Below are 20,915 nucleotides of genomic sequence, written 5' to 3'. Positions count from 1 at the left end.
CACCCCACCCCACTACCCCTCTGTGATATAATTTCCCTTCATGCCCCATCATAGAACAGACCACAGTATAGATACTGTTGTATAATGCACTGTTCACCCATACTTCACCTTGCCCATTGTGTTCCAAGGAATACATGGGTTTATAACTTTGGTTCAAATTGCAAAGGCTGGCCTCGCCCGGAAGGGGTATTCATTCATAAACTAGTGTCAGCTGTTTTAAATTATTATACAAAGAATACGGCAGAGCCAAAGGCTTTTCTTATTGTTTTCCTGTACTCTCATTAATTTCACCTGAGTATAGAATTCCTCTAAGGAGCGGCTTTAGTCATTCATCTTTTGTTGGCTTCATATTATAGCGTGAGACATTTATGTTGAATATGTTCGAGAAAAGGAAAATATTATTAATTGAATTAAAGTTTAGTTGCCAATGTCAATATTATTTGTAACAGAGAAAGAGGATGAGGGTCAAAGTTGTACTGTATCTCTGTAGACTTAGCAATATGTCTGTTGGGCTTTGTTTCAAGGATAGAAGGAAACTAACAGATAGACTCGAATGCTCCAAGCATAATGGGAAATGTTTATTCCTGATTATATCCTGTAGTCAAAATGCTCCCACCTGGTAAAATGACTGTTTACTAATATTACAGCCTTCTTTATGGCAATAACCATCCTTTCATGGAATAGGTGTTTTGATTTTCTCCTGTCTGTTATTGGTGGACCTTTGACAGCCTGCAATTTCAAGCCAGATGGTTTCAATTATAGGATTATTCATCTCAACAAGTTGATGTGCTGTACTGCTGTTGTCCCTCTGAAGAGCTGGATGAACTTTGAAATGATATGTTTGATGGCAATTTACTTGGTCCTACCCGCCCTGTTCCATGTGCACACAAGGGAGTCGACCCCATGTACTGATGGGTGTTCCTGCACAAAGGCTCTGAGAACCTCAATAGTGCTATTTATTGTTGTTACATTTAGCTCCGAGTGTTGGCCCACCTGGACCCATGTCCCGAAGGGTTAGTGCTGTGCAAAGTGTGCCGTCACGTTGCTCTCAATGGTGATTAAAAAAGTGTTTAATAGAAATGGCTTTTTGGTCCTTTTTATTTTTTTATTTTTTTATTTAGCTGCACAAAAGCAGCCATTTGGAATTTGTAAGTGTAATTAATAGACAAAAAGTCAAATTTGTCTTTTAATAACACTTACAAATTCCAAATGGCTGCTTTTGCAATTACAATTTGACCCAAGCTCATATATGAAAACGACTTTGTGATATGCATTGCATCTTCCATTGTACACCTTGCATATAGTAGTATAGTCGATAGCAAAGGAAAGAGCTCGCTACGGCTTCTACTCAGTGATAATAAACTCACCCCACCCCCCACCCCCACCCCCCCCTGCGCTCGACGTCTGGGAGTGTCAGCGAAGGGTTAAACTTGGTCGGTGAGATGCGCAACCTCGCTAAATATAACTCAAAACCTTCTCCACATGGTCACGCACAAGCCCTCCACTGCACTCTCTCTGTCAACACTGAGGCGTAGACACTCGGTTCCCCCGCGCACACGTCGGTGGTACTGACTCCTTCAGCTCCTGATTATACCGGCACTTGGTTAAACAACAAATTTCTCCAATGCCCCATTAATACTTCAGATTGTGTGATGAGGGCCACTTTACCAGCTCACAAGGATGTGTTGTGCTCCTTCTGTCTTCGCTCACTCACTTGAGTACCGCATTCATTACCCAACATTTTCCTTTCACTTTGAAACATTTACGACGTGGGGATCCAGAAATAAGCGGTGTGCTGGGATGTTTTTTCAAATAGTTCCACTCAAGCTATTGCTCACTTAATGCAGGCACGTCTGAAGGCACATCATTGTAACCCATTGCTCCCTAATGGACATAATTATCAACAAGAACCATAAAAATCGGATTATTTCTTTTGTTTTATTTGATTGACAAATTACCAATTTGTAATAATTAAAGTTGGAGCACCTTTGTGGCAGCACCCTGGTTTATCATAGCTCAGCTTCTTCTCACTCTCCCACTCACGGAGGAATGAAGCTGAGCTGAACACCCATGAGCTCCACGCAGCTGAACAACAGCTAGGATCTAAAAAAAACAAACAGAATGGCGTTCCTCCAAGGATTTTTTTTTAACAAACTAATTAAATGTATTTGATGCAGGTCTTATCACAGCTTAACAAGCCTCCGTGTTTATAAATCCACAATAGCCCTCGTGTTTTAACAGAGCATGAGAAGTGCGTCCACTCGTCCTCCTCATGAAGGTTGTGAATGAGGGACGACACCTCCTCCAGTCCTCTTCCTTTGTTTGTGCAGTAGGTGGAAATTGGCCCGTGGGGTTTGCAGCGAGGTTCTCATGCTGCACGGCCGATCTCTTCATTAAATAGGAAACTCTTGTGCTCAAGTCGGGTTAGGGATTATTACCATATGTCTGCAGAACCTAGCTCCCATTCTACCCTCTAATTTCTTATACCAAAATTGGACATTTGGGTTGGTGTGTGTGTGACAACGTTCCTCCCTTTCCCCTGCCTGGCTCGCTGGATACTCGCAGTGATTCTTTTCCCATTTTTAGATGCGTAATAGCAGTGCATCAACCTTTTCAGCGATAGTCCGGGAAAATATTATGGCTGGTCTCTGCTATCTATCTACATGGGGCGCTTCCCCTCCAGACATTAGTACAGCTTGTGTTGTGCGTCTATGTTGTGTCTAGCATGGAGATTAGGCCCTTCAGCCTCTGAAGGTTAAGGAACTCTGATACATTAGATTAACCCAGTTGAATTTAACTCGATATAAGAATTGCATTTATACAAAAGAACAAATCTTTGAGGAGACATAAAAGGCGAGGGCTGTAATTAATGCAGAAATATGTCAGTCTGCACAAATCATAAAGAAAGTCCACTCTGGGTGTGGGAGGAGGTAAAAGAGATCTTTGTGTGACTACGTCGAAAGGCCATTGGCCGACATTGCCCGTCCCAGCATGCAACTCACCTCTGCATGAATACTACACTTGTCTACTGGAGTGGGTCGAGTCCCCCCACCCCCCATTACCATTTTTTTCTCCCAAATCCTACACAGGAGTTTGACATGAACAGCTTGTCTTGCACACCAGTTTAGGAGAGTTTAGGAAAGTTGACCATGGACAAAGCCGTAGTGGAGCCATGGAGAGGGTGACTGCATCTGCAATCTTATTTTCTTATGGGATTAATTTAGCCACACATTTTAAGAAGACCTTGAGATATCGTTTTTTTGTAGCTTAGGGACTCAGGGTTAACATGGTTGTTTATTTTGTTCAGAAGTTGTATTCATGGATGTTTGAGTTATGAATATACAGCAACATATCTTAATCAACATGATGCTGCATGCGAAGAACATCAGGATTCCACCTGGAGGGATGTCTTCAGATGTATTTAATCAGGGCAACAGTTGTATGTCCGTATCACATTACAATTTAATCAGCTTTTTGAAAACTTAATTTGTATTGGGATGGTAAAGGAATTAGCTTTAGATTGGATTTTATTTTTGTTGATGAAAAAGCTTTAATTCTTTTTAGATTTAGTTGACTTGGAAATCTCAAAGCAAGTGGGGTAGTGCTGTTCTTGATTAGCCAATTGTGCAGATGAGGTTTGTGATATGCTAGCCTTTGGTAAATCTTTCAAGATGGCACATGAGAAGGACCTTAATTTGCCGGGAGTTCAGTTGATCAACCTTTCATGGAAGCTTGGGTTGGTCAGTTGGAGATTAGTCTCTGAGAGTCCACCCCCATCCTTTTAGTGTTGTACCACTCAAAATGAGGGTAGGCATCAGACTAGCCAAGTTTTTTGACCTTTTGAACTTTTGAGCGGTAAAACACACTACCAGCTCAAGATGTTCATGTACTGGAAGAAGCGTGGTGCCTATGAGTTGGAGACTCTGCCGCCCTCTCTAATGGAAGGGGGAATGGAGCGGTATTCCTGGTCCTCCTCCATGGATGTCTTCTATGATCTTCATGGTAAGGTCTGAAATGGGCTGGGGTGTATTCATAAATGTGTCCCGATGATGGAGAAGCGTTTTAATTGTTTCAAAGCTGATTTCCACCATAATTACATATGAGGCCATCTTTTCTGTCGCTATATAACATAATTGTATAAAGTATACTGTACAATGTGACGATCAACCTCTGGAACAATACAACAGCTGTACCTACTCAAGTTGAATGTCAAACGTCAGTGTGGGGAATTTGGATGATGCACCGTATTTCTGAAGTTCAGATTTTAATATTGATACAGCAGGCAGTAAAGATATCATTATGGACACAATTTTCCCTTTCTTTCTTTCCATTGTGTGTCGCAGCATATTTAGATATGTTTACAAATTATTACAGCTTGTTAATAGGCTTATGCTTGTACTTGTATGCATACAAGTGCTTTTGAGTACTCTAAATGGACCCTGCATGTGTAGGGGAATACAATATGGTTACAAAGCCTTCCTGAAAACATTGTTAAAAATGCTGTTGGGCATCTGTTGTTGACATCTTCCATATTTCTCCTCAATCTGAGCCTGCACCAGGCATTGGGATTTCCAACTTTGCCCCCAGGATTATCACTGTATTGTATATGGGATTGGATTTGTATTTTACATTTCTCAGTAGGAAAGCCCAATTCTAATCTCCATATGTCAGAACTGCTGTTTTGATGATGGACTTGTGCTTTAGAGTTGTAGTAGAAATATATATATATATATATATATATATATATATATATATATATATAATATGATGACGCAGAAGATGATATATATAGGAGGGCGTAGGGAGGCAGCGGCATTATTCATAGTGGACGTGTTTACTGCTACTTCCTCTTGTTGTCTCTAGTCCTGATCAACTACCAGGAACATGTAACATGCCAAAAAGTAGTTCAGTAATCACTCCACCTATTAAGTTAATGTTATTCAGTGTAATGTGGACCCCCCCCCCCCCGCCCCCATCGCAAAGGTTGATTCTGGTCATTACAAAGGAATCTATTCTATAATGGCTTCCCTTTATTAATCTAAAATGAGAAGGGCAACGCTTCATTCTATTAAATATAGATAAGGCATTACCTCACACTGTTATATGAAACGTTACTGCAAGCAGATGCTGCTGGTTCACATGTATCTGCTATTCTGACTCGAGCATTTCAGCACCATCATGGAAAAGCCCTCCTGTTTGTTTCCACGGTTCCAGTCTTGGAACGGTGACCTGGTACGGGGAGCCCCGCACATGGGTGAGAAGAGTTGGGGAAAGAGGGAATGGGAACAGCCCCGGAGTAGATGAAATATTTACCAGTAAAAGAAGTGCCTCGCTGAACTGAAATGCCTCTTGCCTCCTCTCAGGGCTTTCTGCCACTGCTCAGGAGCACGCTGGATTTATTTTCCCCCAGCTACACAGCCCTACTTTTTTTATGCCATTAGCCAAAGGAAAGTGATAAGATTGAACCGTGGGGAGGAATGCTTTTTATCCTGCCCTCTGTGCCAACCGGACTTTTGTTGTTCCGGCTTTTTTTTCTCCCTCCTCCTGCTCCACTTAGCTGAGGGGTGGTCACCGTTAAAGGCCGACCTGTCTGGCAGACTTGGCCATAGCGAGGAGGAGCTCTCCAGAGTGAACAGGCTTTGATCCTCACCTTTTTTTTTTTACCCTCCCTTGTAATTAAGCGGGGGCACCAACTTTTTCCTTACTCTGCTGCTGCACTCAACGTCAGCTCTCCCCGGCTTAGGGCTCATTTTCTCTTTCTCAAGCTTCAGTTTCAGCCACCGGCAGCTTAGAGGAACTCCAGAACCATGGCTCTAGTCACACTACATCCCCATTCCTGTTTCAAGCCTGACACTCACCAGTCTCTCAATGCAACGACTCAAATCCATGTCTGATTATGCCGGCCCTCCACACTCAACAACACATCCTGGATATTGGTATCAACCTTCTTAAAGCTTCAATGGTCTCTTTAAGCACTCGGATCAGTAGGAGTGACACCAGTATCGCGATTCTGAGTGACATGTGAAGAGGCTTTATTTAGAATGAACATTTGAACTCTTTACATCAATTCATTACTTGCCTGTAGCCTGTCAGTAAATTCATTGTTTTTGTCACCATATTGACTCGGAAGTTGTAATCAAAATCAATAGTGCCAATATCCATTTAACTCCATCTGAGTGAACAGCAAAAATAATTATATATAGATTAGAAGTTGGTGACCCATATGATGGTGGTTCAGATCATGGCCTAACTTTACAAGTTTGTTTAATATGTGTCAGGCTGACTTATCTGCTGTCTGTGGCAAGGCACATTGACAAATGCAGCTCTCCTTGCCCTGTGTTTATCCTTTTACTTGGATGGAGGCTTTAAGACAGGCTTTGGTATCTGTTTATTAGTAACAAGGAAGCTGGCTTTAGTTTTTCAGTTTGTCACTGTGCCACTCACTTTGGCTTTGAGGTGGGTGGATAACATATTCATGAAAAAAGATATATCACACTGCTTACGAAGCTGTGGTGTTGAACACTGGATGAAACGTGTATAGGAATGAAACAGTGTGCAGGTAGGATCCCGTTCTTTGTTTTTGTTATTAATGGCAGCCATGTATCTGTTGCGCCATTGGGGTTTATGGCGGTGATTCAGATAACCCCTGAACAGAATGTTGCCAAACAAGGTTTTTACTGCCTTAATAACATTCTTTAGCTTCAGCAAGTGCATGATGGGATTATGTTATTTCACATACTGGGCTCTATCCATCGTGAGCGGATTGTCATCAAACCAATGTAGTCGGATCTTAATGGAAAAGCCAGCAACATCAATCCAATTAACGTAATGTACAAGACCTGTCGGGGCATTTTCCCCTCACCATCACCACCACCAGTTTCTCTCCCTTTCCAAACTGCAGTCTGCTTTGTGTCATGGCACAAATCCTTGTAGAACCTAGTTCACCACAATACTGTACATTGTGCATCTTATTTTAAGTTGTCTTTCTTGTAAGATCTGAAAACAGGGATATGACTTGTCACTCACTATCGCTACTTGACAAGTCACCAAGTGACTTGATGCGATGTTAAGGGACTACAATGGGATGTTTAAACATACTGCCAACCTTATTCAAGCATGAAGTAGCATTGTATTGTATTGTATTATTAACTAGTGGCCCCTTTCCGTGCGTGTTACAGTTAACCCCATTATACACTTGTACACTATCCCTACACCCAATACCAACATTCCACAGTTACTAATTGGCCTGGGATTCCAGTAATGAGGGAACATACCTCTCTTTCTCTTTGTGTCTGCTACTTGAACCCACCACACATCTCATAAAGAGTTGCACACAAGGTGCTGTGAGCCCTTCTAACCAATTACTGTATGCTTGGGACATGAATGCTCTCGAAAAAATCGGCATTATGTAACGTTCCCCACATGACCTTTCTCAAACACGATCATAGTGTAATTAAGTCCAGGCCTTATCCTGCCCTACAGTTTGTTTCTCTTGCATGTGACGTGATGGGAGAAAGAATGTTCCACCTTTTATCAGCCAGTAGCAGTCCACACTATTCAACCAGCCAAAGGCAGTCCAAGCTGTCCAATCAGACGACCGCAGACCAAACTATCCAATCAGCTTGTTTTTGTATCTCACCATCTTATGAAGTTGGGGTGTCCTATCTATTTTTCATACTTTTATGTAGAGAATGATTCTTACCTGCGATGGCAATGTAAACGCATGTTTCCTATGCTAATAAAGCCAGAAAGAGGTTGTGTGGGGGGCACTACAGGGGTAAAATAACACGAACAGGATATTTTTTCCCGGCCCCCACTGCCGCTGAAACCCCTGCCCTGATGTTGGCTGCGCGCTGGAGATTGGATCAAGAACTCTGGTCTGTCCACCAGACCTGGCCTTATTTAGCCATGGAGGAACACGATACAGCTGTGATTCAATTGTTCAATTCAGTGTGCAGCATGCGAACATGGTTTTCTATTAAGCTTTTTTTATTAACATTACACAACGGCAATCATCATGTGGAACGGCTCGTTTTTGAGTTTGAAATGCCAAACTCGTCCTTTGGATGAAAAACAAAGGTATGCTATGCTGAGCGTGTGTCCCACAGCAGACTGCACAGGTCCCGTTGGCACGCAGCAGAGCGGGGCAGCTCCAGCCGGCCGCCCTTGCGCGGCTGCTGCCCGTCTGTACCGCAGTCTCCCCAGAGCTTCCTGCACACGCCGCCTCTTCCTTGGCACCCCTGCCAGCCCGCTCCTTCCCTGGAGCCATGTCATCCTCGCCTGACCGTCTCTCCCCGGCTACGTCGAGTCCCGCCAGCTCCTGTTTCTCCCACACCCAAGTGTCGCTAGCGTGCATCTGTCTCTGCTCGGGGCCCAGCTCCCTGCCAGGTTTCCTGGCCGGCGTGCCTTCCCGTCTGACTCCCATCTGTCTATTGTCTTCACCGGAGCCGTTGCATAACCTTTCCTACTGGCCTAGGGGTGCATCGTTACGTTACAGTTTTCGTGAAATGAGGGGCTGTCTGTTAGGGGAGGGCGATGTAGGTAAAAAAAAAAAAGTAGGTAACAATATAATGCAGGAAAAAAAGGAGGAATTTTTAAAAAAGAATGTTGCTATTGGCTGCACCATGTGCCAAGGTGATATCACCAACATCGGAGGCAGACTGAAACATTCCTCCCATTCCTAATACGAATGTGGAAAAGGCTCACGGCAAAGGGTACCGTCTTCCACTCTTCCCCGTTATGTCCACACAGGGGGCTGTGGAGTCACCTCTCCTCCAGGTGAGGTGTCTGGGTGCACTGCTGGAGGGCCTTTGGGTGCAGCTAAAGCCTTTAAGGGAATGTCCTATCCAAAAGCAATTACTACTGCATCAGTGAAGCCTCAATGATTCTTGTGATGCTAGGACCATGAATGATCAAAGTAGCTTCAACACAGGTGTTGATTCTGTTTTCCGACTGTCATACGAGGTTGAATCTGCTCCACATTGGCTGAGCATTTTTGGGACTTTTTGGACATTCTCTATAAAAAGATTATAGTACAAAAACTGTTTTACCAGTAATCCATGCTGTAAAGCGTGGAGAGAAATTTTTGTGGTGTACTTCAATTCCATTAAGCATTGTAGAAGTGGGAGGTGAATGGATTGTGGCCCATTTGGTTGTGCTGGTTAGGTTTGGTTTAGCTTTGGACCTGGCTACAGGTGTTGGGGAACAACCTCTAGGGGTGACAGTGGCCACTCAGCCGTGGCAACGGATTAATTTGTGCGCATGGCAGAACTGGAGATTGTTTGTGTGTTCTGGAGCATGTGACGGCGTGCGGGGGAATCTGTCCCTTTTTAGTTCACAGGCTCATTGTGTGGCGTCACGTGCACACTTGTGCAGCGTGTGTGTGCCTGTGTCGGTTTGTTTTTAGGCTTAATCAGCAGTGCTGAGTTCAGGAATTCCTGTTCATCAGGGAGAGAGCGGGAGCAAACGAGGGCAAAAGAGAGCGAGCAAGAGGGAAAGAGCAAAGGGAGAGGTGGAGAGATCAATGAAAGAGGGCCGTGTTTGAATGTTCTGCAGGAAAGAGCGATTTTGGAATAAAACAGGATAAGTACAAAGGAAGCTGAACCTGAAACAATGGATATGTGGACATGACGCTTGAGGGAGGTGAGGAAGACAATGGATGGGTAATGAGGAGCTACGGCCAGTGGTTATTACGTGGCTTTACGATGGTGGGCGAGGGAGTCAGGCCGGAGGTTGACAGTGAGATAGCCATGAAGGGTGCTTTGCTTTTAATCACCAGTCGTTGAGCCCGAGCGTGCCGTTTGGGATTCCGCTGAGTCAGGCAGAGGGAGTGACAACACAGAAGCACATCTGTATCCAAACCACAAGGCAACAGCTGCTCCTTTCCTCATCAGCGCCTGACAGGCAGACAGACAGATTACCCCTCCAGACTCTTGAGTCTTGTTACTGCTTTTCAAATGTGCATATTTTTGACCCAAAAAAACACACACAAACCAACACCCCTCACACACACGCACCCTCTCTCTCTCGCGCGCGCACTCAACTCAGATTTCCGTTGGGGTAAATATGGACGTGTATGTGTACATGCATGTCTACGAAAGCTGGAGACTCCCTCTGCTGCCGGAAGCTAGAGCTCTTGTGAGGACCCTGGGACCGCTGTGTCCTCTACAGAAGCTACAGCTTATAGGAGCCTGACACAAGTCTGGCTGTATGCGTGTGGGAAAGGGTGTTGCGGTGGAGGGGTGGTGCTGGCTTTCTTCCTGCCATGGAACCAGGTCAGAGTGGAAGGCTTGACCCCCCGGACAGTTTTAGGCACTGAAACTGTCGCCCCCGCCTTTTGGAGGGGGCTCGGGGCGGGCCCCGCATCGGGCATCGATTACGCTGATTGCCGTCCTACCCTTTGACCCCTGGGGTGTAGCTTTAGCGGTTGACTCAAAGGTGACTCGTTCTGCTACCAGGCCGGCGAACGCTCCAGCCCTTGCTCTGCGTGACCTAGCGCTGACTGCGGACCAGGCCGTTGTTTGTTTATGTTCTGAGGGACGCTGGCCCTGAACGCTTGCTGAAGACTGGCCTCTGGCGTTCATTTGTTCCTTCAGGTTCCACGTACATCTGTAACACTTTGTTGATTTTGGTGACGTCTTAAACCCATACGATGACACACTCGTAGCAACAGAGTTGTATTCAATGACCAAAGGGATTGTTGCGTCCACTTGTGTTTGCATAAAACAGGAAGTCCATTTTGTATTTATTTAACAAGTTGGACTTAAAATATCCCCTTTGCGGCAGTATTCACCAATTTGTGGTTGGCACAGGGTAAGCCAAACTCATAAAAGGTTGTCATTGTCTTCATATGTCTAGTGTTGAGACTGGCCTTTATGAGGCCTTCCAGTCCCCTGACTCTACTCTGAGATGTAGTCAAACTTCTCTCCATCTTCTTCTTTTTTTCAGACGAGAAGCCCCTCCAGGAGGACTGGGTGGTCTGCCAGAACCCGGAGTGCCCAGAACGCCGCAGGGCATCCAAGGTAAGGTGTGTGTGTGTGTGTGTGTGTGTGTGTGTGTGTGTGTGTGTGTGTGTGTGTGTGTGTGTGTGTGTGTGTGTGTGTGTGTGTGTGTGTGTGTGTGTGTGTGTGTGTGTGTGTGTGTGTGTGTGTGTGTTATTTTTAGGTGTCAAAAGGGGGTGTGGGGCTCGATGGCCACTAGACTGTGAAATTAATTATTCCTTTGAAGCTGCTGGTTTGGGATACGGGAGTCTGGCCAAGAGAGAGAGAGAGAAAGGGATTTGAGGTTAGCCGGCCCCTGCCCACTGACTCTACCTTCTCTCGAATTGGCCATGTTATGTTTCTGTTTAAGTTAAGTTAGCTTTTCTAAGTTTGGTCTATATGCAGAATTACTTCATGATGAATTAGGGGTATAGAGGGTACTCCCTCAACCATCCAATACACCAAACGTGTGTAATGGAGACGATGAAGAGGAGAGGGAACGGCGAGTTACGAGAGCTGAGAGAAACGGCTGGGCTGGTGCTCCTACGACAGCGAGAGGGCTAGGAGTTATAAATAGAGAACAATAAAGTCCAGCAGGAAGTGGGGGAGCGCTTAAGGACTTACCTGCCCCCCTATCTGACATCTCTTCCATGGTGCCTCAGAGAATTGCATCCCCCCCCCACCAGACAAAAACAATCTTGTCTTTTCTATTTTTCTTTCAACAAACTGCTCTATGAGGGTCTCTGGCTTTCTTGAAGTGTGTGTGTGTGTGTGTGTGTGTGTGTGTGTGTGTGTGTGTGTGTGTGTGTGTGTGTGTGTGTGTGTGTGTGTGTGTGTGTGTGTGTGTGTGTGTGTGTGTCACATCGGGCAGCCAAATAGGGACAAATTGTGTGTGACACCGTGGGTCCCCTTTGGCTGGGGTCAGGGGCCGATGTTATGTAATAGGATGACGAGAGACAGACCCATAAGCTGGGGGTGAGTTGGACAGGCTGACGACAGAGGGCGGGTCATACCCACTTGAGGGACCTAAAAGAGTGGAGCAAGGCTGACCAACGAGTAACCACTAACATAACGGGAAACTACTATTAATCCGGAGATTAATAGTAGTGATTATAAGAGGCGACTCATGTTCTGAGTCACGGTTAGTCAATGCAATCATGACAGCCTTCTGAGGGCATCATGGGACTGGAAGGTTTCTATCGAGGTGTAATTGTATACTATATTGAGTCATGTTGTTTATCCTGCGTATGGTTACGTTGGCCACAGGCCGCTGTTTGATCCCGTCTCATCCCTGGGAAGCAGGCAGACCGGTTTTTGCGTCTCATCTTAAACAGCAGAGGGCAATGTCACAACAACAGAGCTTATCTGTGTTCAGTCTCTTGCTCCCTCTCTTTCTCTTGGCTTCTCTGACTCTTGCTTGCTCGCTCTCTCTTGTTCACCCACTCTCTCCTCTTAGTATCTTAACGCTACTGAGAGCCATAAAGAATTCCAAACATATTGAGAGCATAAATTTACCATTTGACCGAGCCACACATGAATTGCAGCATGTTCAGATGACCACACACACACACACACACACACACACACACACACACACACACACACACACACACACACACACACACACACACACACACACACACACACACACACACACAGTTGATGCATCAACTGTTGATGCATCAAAGGATTTTTTATTTTTTTTTACTTTGAACACTTAAAGCTTTTAGCAGTGAATTTTAAGAGTACTGAAAGTGTGTATATATATATATTTTTTATAAGACCAATCTCTTTGAAGCGACGACTGTTTGGCAACAAGACACAGAGCAGATCCAAACAGTACGAGATGGGAGGTTCCCCTGTTCTGGGGCTCTCTCTCTCTCTCTCTCTCTCTCACTCTCTCCCTCTGCCGTTTCCATCTGAAAACCAGTTGGGTCCCGAGACAGGGCTTCGTTATTGGGCTCGGTGCCACATAGCCACGAGACTCCCCACGGAGCCTCATCTCTTCCCGTCACAGCGGGCAGAGGAGACCTAGGCTTTTTGCGTGTGTGCGGTTTGCGGTGAGTTCATCGGAAAGCTATTCAATCACACCAGGTGTCCACACACACACACACACACACACACACACACACACACACAGACACAGACACAGACACAGACACACACACACACACACGTTGTCACCACCTGACACAGAACCCGCTAGCTTTGATGGCGCGGATCCACAGCCGAAGGGGAGCTTAGCATCGTCTTGTCTGTGGGCTCCTTCCTGCTGTGGTTGGTGCAGTTCAGAGAGGGGCTCATGCCGGGCTTGGCAGGTGGCTATCGGGACAGGGGCTATATCAGAGGGGTTTGATCAGGTACCTGTGGACCAGTGGGAGGTGCAGGGCCAGACTCTGGATATAAGTTCTATTTGGGGTCGAAGCTGACCTAACCTTGCTCCAGGGGCTGTAGCCCCCTCATCCACTGATCACTTGTTCCTAACCTCCTCCCTATCCCTCCCTCCCTCGTTTCTTTGAGCCTTTCATGGGACAGGACCAGACAAGTGTCTTGAGGTGTGGGTTCCCATGGCAACCAGGCCCATCCCAGTGCCAAACAGCTGGCGGCGGAGAAAAGAGCGAGCGAGTGGAGGGGAGGGAAGAGAGTGAGAAACTGTGAGATGTTTTTCTTGACATGTGAGAAAGAATGAGGCGGTTTCATTAGCATGTCTCCCCACCCAGGATCTATTTCGGTCCTGATTCTCCCCAGTCTCACTCTCAACCCAAAGTGTAAAAAAAAAAGTGTATTCTTGAGGCTCTTTCATCCGCCGTTTCTGTTTGGCTCTGTTTTTAATCCTGAAATCACGATGAGTAACACTGAGAGGAAGCAAACATTATGAAGACCAGAACAAGGCTTGCTCATGGCGAGCAGACTTGCCCAATCCAGGAGAGTTGTGTCATTTTGTTCATACCGTTCTGTAAATTATGTGGTGAATTCCTGAACTTCTAATTTTGGACGAGGATTGGAATTGTGTTCATATTTCAAACGGGGAGAAAGACTTCAATACATATACTGCCTCTCACACTTGCTCCTCTCAGCTGAACTCTATTGAAGTCTTCATCTGTAGGTTCTCAACCCCTAACATGTGTGGACGTCTGACGTACCCAGAGACATGAAGGTTAGCGTGTTGAGACATATTGGCAGACACTTTCAGTCAGGTTATGATGAGCTCCACCTGTATACTAGGAAGTGATGTCATGAGGTGTCATGTGCTAATATCACATTTCTATAGGTTTGATAATCAGACAAACATTCATGGTAAATCAGTATTTTTGTTAATACGACGAGATTTGTATGTATTGTATGTAATGTTTAATGCATTACATACATTACAGTGTCAGAACATGTGAGGGGAGAGGCGGTCTTCATTGTTCTGGTCGTTCTTGGAAAATGCTGATATAAAAAGTGGACTAAGATTTGATTTTGGTACCTAAAACCGCACCACTGTTTTAATGAATCTTAGGAAGAGATTAATGTGGAACATGTGAGCTTTTTAACATTTTTGTAGAAACTCTATGGTCACACCATACAATGGGCCACTAGTACACATAAAAGGTGGTCTTGTAATATTTCCACCGCATCCATTGTTAAATTTGGAGTCAGAACTTAATTAAATGCTCTTGGCCGTTATTAGTCTTTCCCACTAACTCCACATGTTAGTGGGAGTTTTAGTTTTTCTCTTGAAAGTTTGATTCTTTCACCAACTCTTTGTTTAAAAGCTAAATCAATCCAGTCATAAGTGTATGCAAGGTTACTCAAGACTGTTTAAATTCAAGCTTGGTAATTCATTACGATTAAACTAAATAATGCATAAGAAGGGTTGCATTAAAGTTGCAATATAGGGCTATTTTTCATTTGAATAGCTCCCTGTATAGAGCAAATGCCATGCATCCCGCTTCACCTGTGTTAAGCTTTTACGTGTTAAGTAATGGTTAGTACTGAAGTATATGGGACTAGCTGTCAACCTTGGCTGCATGTCCTTCATGTATCCTGGTAGTGAAGACTTCAGTGAAGTCTTCAGTCTTCAGTGTTTCTTCATTCTTCTAAACACTGTGCACTCCGACAGCAGGCCACAACAGGCTCTCAGCCCTCTCTTGTGCACACGTCCACACACAGTCACTCGCTGGGAACCAATCAGAATTGCCCTTAAACACTGCTGTACTTTTCCAGTCCTTGGTGAAGTGATGGTCCTGAAATGTTCCAAAAGAACGAGTCTGGGGAGAGTTTCATGACTTGTGTACATTCTTTTAGGATGAAACAATATTCTTTTTATAGAACTGTGTGCTATGCTTCTAATAATAGGAAACTTTTTAGAGATTTTGTATTTGAGGTATGGTGTCTTCATATACCTTGATTGGACTATTTCAATATTCGCTATATAATAGGGACTTCCATAGAATCACAAAGGGTGTAAGTCAGGAGACTAGTTAACAAAGGGAGGGCCAAAAACATTTGAAACAATACATGGGGGAACCACTGGAATGCATGCCCATCCTTACTGGTGTTTTTAGAATGTAAAAACAGCAGAAAGCACATTTATTGATGTGCAACCATCCAAAGAATGTCTTGCCGGGGGGAGGCATAGGAAGGAGAAACATTGACAAGGGGGTCCTAGTGACGCCATCTCGAGCCCCTCAACCCTCAGGAGCATCCATGACAGGAAGCGGCATAGCGACAGAAAGGTCCATAACAGGAAGACGCCACCTGACTGGCAGGTCTAGTGGAAAGGCCTTGGTCGGGGGCCAGCCGATATTGCAAAGGTTTCAAAGGCTCAAGAGGAGACCCCACCACCACCGTCACCAATGATGGGCTGAGAAAACATCCCCAAGTCCCTCGCATGCGACATGCCACTCCGTGGCAAAGGCCACTAATTGTCGGTTTGCCTTTTCCTCAAGTGTGTAAACAACTGCTGCCTAATGAAGTGTTTTAAGACTGGCAATCACCATGGCTTAGTTAGAGGCGACACTAAGGAGAAATCTGCAATTGAAAAGCGTGTCATTATCACAACGGGATGAGTAAGGGTTTCCACAGAAAAACGGTCATTGCCCCAGAGAGACCGCGAAACGTCAGGGTGATAAGACCCAACCACGTTTCATCACTCAATGCTGCTTAAATTTCCGTTCTATTGCATCATCAGCTTAAAAACATTGGATTGCCTTTCCTTTCTTTTGTTGACTTTTATATAATGCTTTTGTACTTTCTGTCTCTTTCATGTTCTTATTCTCCATTATCCCCTAGTTCTTTCCAACTAATCCTCTCTGGAAGACATGGGGGAAACAGTTCTGTCTTTATTTTAACTCCAGGGGTCACATGAGGGGTACTGCCAAGGTTGTGCATCAAGGAGAAGAAAACTGGCACACTGCCCACAGCTCAGCCTCCCAACCATGGTAGTGTGGCACAGGGATAACCCTTTCTTAAACATCTTGGCCTGATTAAGGCTACACACGCGCACACACACACACATACAGGCACGTATGTGCACGCACATGCACACAACTACATATATACCCCAGTCTGTGCTTCTCTGAGTAGTTCACAATTGGCAAGCTAATTGTGAAGGATTTAAACATGGCTCATCTGTGCTTTGGCTCAATGACAAAAGAACAAAGGCCTCTTGGTGTGTGTGTGTGTGTGTGTGTGTGTGTGTGTGTGTGTGTGTGTGTGTGTGTGTGTGTGTGTGTGTGTGTGTGTGTGTGTGTGTGCGTGTGCGCAACAGACAATGGCAAAGCACAACCCAGACACTGGCAGCCTACAAATGATGCCAACCCCAAAATAAGAATATGAAGTGCAATGTATTGTATTGGCCATGGGACATGAGGGAGTATTGATGGTGTTGATGTGACCCAAGGTGACAATGTGGATTCATTAGGGCAGTGTAGTTCTCATGCCGTTGCTTCCCATTTCTTATTTTAGAACCAAATGTCGACATCAGAGTTGCATCAGAGTCAATCCTCCTGTTAATGACTTTAAAAAAAAAAAAAAAAGCCACTGAAGAAGAGAAAAAAAAAGCCTTGCATCAGATGGCTATACACAAAGAGTGATCATGAGGAGAAGACACGAGTCAAAAGACAGGACAACAAAACAATAACGCAAACAGACATCCGACGAGACTTGTAATTTCCCACCTAGAAGTTGGCGGCGTGGTGCATCTGTGATGAGCCCGCGTGAGTCAGCCCAGGATACGTGCGTCGGTGCGGGGGTGTGATCGAAGGGAGAAAGGCGTGGTAGACCAGGTCTGTTTTGTAGGGACTGTGTACTCTAACCCTCGCCCGTGGGAGCAGCACAGACTTTCACCGTGCTCCCCTCGCTCGTGTCAGATGAACGGTAGTCCCGCCGGGAACGTCGCTCAGCTGTGGGAAGTTTCAGGGAGAAGAGGTTCCGACCGCCACACGTGCTCCGCTTAATCCCGACTTGTTATCGACTCTGCCGGCACGCACTCGGAAAGAGGAGGATGCGTGTTGTTTTCTTTAGGATTGGGATCTAAACCCCGTGATATCTGCCCGAATATTTGGACCTTCGGGATCTATCCGTCAAAAGCTGTCAGCGAAAGTGGGAAGTAGTGGTAGGTACACTTACACTGTACTGGCTTCAGGCGACAAGACTGTAGGATTGCTTGAGTACTTTGGAATCGGGGCTAGAATAAACGTGTGTGTGTGTGTGTGTGTGTGTGTGTGTGTGTGTGTGTGTGTGTGTGTGTGTGTGTGTGTGTGTGTGTGTGTGTGTGTGTGTGTGTGTGTGTGTGTGTGTGTGTGTGTGTGTGTGTGTGTGTGTGTGTGTTTCCGTTTTCTAAAATAAGCATTCAAGACTGCGTCGGCTGGTTTACAGAACTGCTGAAAATATTTATCAGTACCTTTTTAATGTCTCACAGCAATATTCGGGACCGCTCACTTTATGTTAAGGATCTGGGGAGTTAAGATTCTCTGGTGCCCCCCCCCCCCCCCCCCGCATAACTTCTGGCCTATATACCACACTGCTGAGCTTTTCCACTGATTGCCATTGAGGAAGACGTGTTGCTGCACAACACGGGGCTGTGTGTGCCTGTGTAACCCGGCAGCCAGGCCGGCCGCGCTGGACTGTTTAGGTCTGTTTCCCCCCCCCCCCCCCCCCCCCCCCAAGTGTCTGCGTATTTCGCATCTGCTACTTATATCAACAACCCGGGGGCTCTCCCGCCACAGCCCCTCCTGCCCCTCCTCAACCCCCCCCCCCCCAAACCCCTACATCAAGACTTTTAAATCATCCGTTTCCAGCGTCCACAGTGAGGGGAAACAGCTTGTGTCTCAATTATGAAGTCTGCGAAAGAGAGCCTCTCTCTCTCTTGCCACCCTTTTCTTTTTCGTTTTTCTGTTCTCTAGGTTCAGTGTTATTTTCTCTCTGAACGGGGGGGTGTCTGCTACGTCACCGGCCCCTCCGTCTCTTTCCTTCTCCTTCTACCTTGCAGCTATGGATAGGAACGGCTGGGTTGCGTCACAGTCCAGCCTACGGTTGCCTCACACACAAACACACACACTCACACACACACAGAAAGTGCACTTGACTTTGTCAGAGCAGAGTGAGAGCAGAGCCGCGGGCCCGGTGAGTTTGCAGCATGTTATCGTTTGTTTTTAGGTGTTTTTTTTCCAAACATAACTTTTTTTGTTATTGTTTGTTTTAGGTGTTTTTCGCCAACATAACTTTGGGTGTTTTGAGGGCCAGTGTGGGCTCTCCTTTTGTTGCTTGAAGGTCTTCTCTTGTTTTTCTTCCGCCATGTGACCGTGCAGGTTGGTGTCTCTGGACATCAGGGGAGTCATGGTGTGAGTGAGGGCTTGCCGTTGTCCCCGTCGGTTCCGTTGTTTACGCTGGGCGGAGCTTCAGCTGGAATAGAATTAGCCTCATTTAGTGTCGGTTTAAAAACTTTTTTTTTGTGTGTTCAAACCTGTCGCCTCTGTGTCTGTAAAGACATTGTATATTGTGTTTAAGTACTAGTTTCTTTGTGTATTTTTAACTCTTGGACGTAAAAACGAACTCGTTTCTAAGCTGGTTTATGATCTAGTTTCTCAGTGAACACCGACATTTGCTTACTTTCAGACCTTTCTGTATTTGTGTGTGATTTGTTGGAAAAACAATCTGTTATTTTTCTGCGTGTAGAGACGTACTTTTTCATTGGAATGCATCGGCTTAAAAATGAGTAATTTCCTGTGAGTGTGTCTGAAGTGCAGGTTGGACAGTTTGTGATAGTCAGTGGAATAAACCTCAGAATGAACTCTTACCCTAACCCTGACCAGCCCTTGTCCAACAGACAGAAAGACACACACACGTCACAGCGACTTATTTGCGAATGTTGATTCCACAGGAATCTGTGCCGATTCCACAATAGCATTTGCTCTGGCAAGAGGGAAATGAAACAGTTGTATAAACCCAACTACGAATGTCTGAACATGGAAGTAATGTTTTAATTTCATGATAATGATGATGACGATGATGATTAGGAGGCAGGCTTGTGTAATCTGGGAAAGAATAACAATGCTTGCTCAACTACCTGTCACCGATAAGGGAGTGGGTGGTGAAATATAGTGCGTGACAACTTATCAGCATACTCATTCGGGGAAAAAAGGATGACCTAGTCTGATGTTTTTTTATTTACATTTTTAAGAATAATACAGCTCATAAAACTCAACGGTGTGGATTTGGTAAATATTCATTGTAAACAAGCTTCTGCTTGGACACATACCATCCAAAACACCAACTAAAGCGGTCCACCCTCTGTGACCCGCCTCGATGATGTCATCACCTGCGGGGCATCGCGTGCGATGACATCATAGCCACATCAATCCGGCCCGCGTTACTCTCATTTAACGGATCGTCCCGCCGGTGTGGGACTTCCTGTTGAACCGGCGGCGCAATACGTTCAAGAAAACAAAAGCGAGTGCACACACACACACACACACACACACACACACACACACACACACACACACACACACACACACACACACACACACTTGCACCCTGAGACACACTTGTGCCCTCACACACCTTGCTCTTGTGGTGACAGGGTAAGATGCAACAAGTGCCTCTGTTTGAGTGGATCCATATGTGTTGAAAGAGCGAGAGAGGTGGGGGGGGGGGGGGGGGAGGCAGGGGCAAGAGAGGCCTAGGGGGAGAATCAGCTAGTTAATAGAAGGCAGGCAGCACTGTTGCATACAGAGCCAGCAGTAAAAAGAAAAAAAAAAGAGCCAGGCTCTGGCACACTCATCTACACCTTCCCCCTCGCCGCTCTCCCCATCCAGCAGAGCGGATGGCAGCAGAAGAAAGGGTGCAGCTGGCAGAGGAGGCTCAGTCTACCCACCCTCAGCCCCCCAGCCCAGCACTCCTCGCCCGCCGCACCGTCTTTATTTATTGGAGGATAAATCTGAGCCGGGGCCCCGGCCCCCGGCCCCCGCCACGACCACAACCCCCCCCTCCTCCTCCTCCTCCTCCTCCTCCCCCGGCTATCCCTTTGATGTTGCGCTGTGTGCTTCGTCGTCCCACACAGGCCCCCTGCTAATGGCAACTCTGTCATGTGGAGGGTTAAAAGGACCTCTCGTCCGCCCGGCGGAGGGGCCCGGGACTCACCCGCCCCCGCAGGTTGTTGAAAGTTGCTTACAAAAATGAGCAGAGCTCTCTGACAGGGAGCATGCAGCGCGCTCAGAAATAGCACTTTTTGTTTTTCGTCGAAAAAAAGGGCGAACCTGGGAAAGTATATCTTTCTTGGCGGCTGTCTGGGATTTCAGCAGCGCCGCAGCTGCTGCTCAGACCGCGAGTGTCTGCCCAGCGCACCGAAGACGTTCCTCTAACCACTTATGTATGTGTGTGTGGAAACAGAAAAGCACTGGGATTAACCCAAACTCCACCGGAGGAAAGCAGATGGTCCGCTTTATT

General features: G+C 45.9%; 1 protein-coding gene across 2 annotated transcripts in view; it reads left to right on the top strand.

The window, feature by feature from the left end:
- Window positions 1–3,878: 3,878 nt before the first annotated feature.
- plekhg5b (pleckstrin homology domain containing, family G (with RhoGef domain) member 5b) overlaps window positions 3,879–20,915 on the top strand; it is a gene marked incomplete at both ends in the record, with an annotated part of 47,868 nt that continues 30,831 nt past the window's right edge. Inside the window, 2 exons of one of the 2 annotated variants that reach the window (XM_084480041.1) lie at window positions 3,879–4,002; window positions 10,948–11,021. In XM_084480041.1, coding sequence (XP_084336167.1) covers window positions 3,879–4,002; window positions 10,948–11,021 — 198 coding nt within the window. Of the gene's footprint in view, window positions 4,003–10,947; window positions 11,022–18,535; window positions 18,591–20,915 lie in introns of those variants that run through there. The other variant, XM_084480042.1, reaches the window with a different exon arrangement.

Source organism: Micromesistius poutassou (assembly GCF_964030765.1).
Source record: "Micromesistius poutassou genome assembly, chromosome: 15".
Lineage (NCBI taxonomy): Eukaryota > Metazoa > Chordata > Actinopteri > Gadiformes > Gadidae > Micromesistius > Micromesistius poutassou.
The sequence above is the reverse complement of the archived record's forward strand: the minus strand, read 5'-3'. Positions and strand labels throughout refer to the sequence as shown.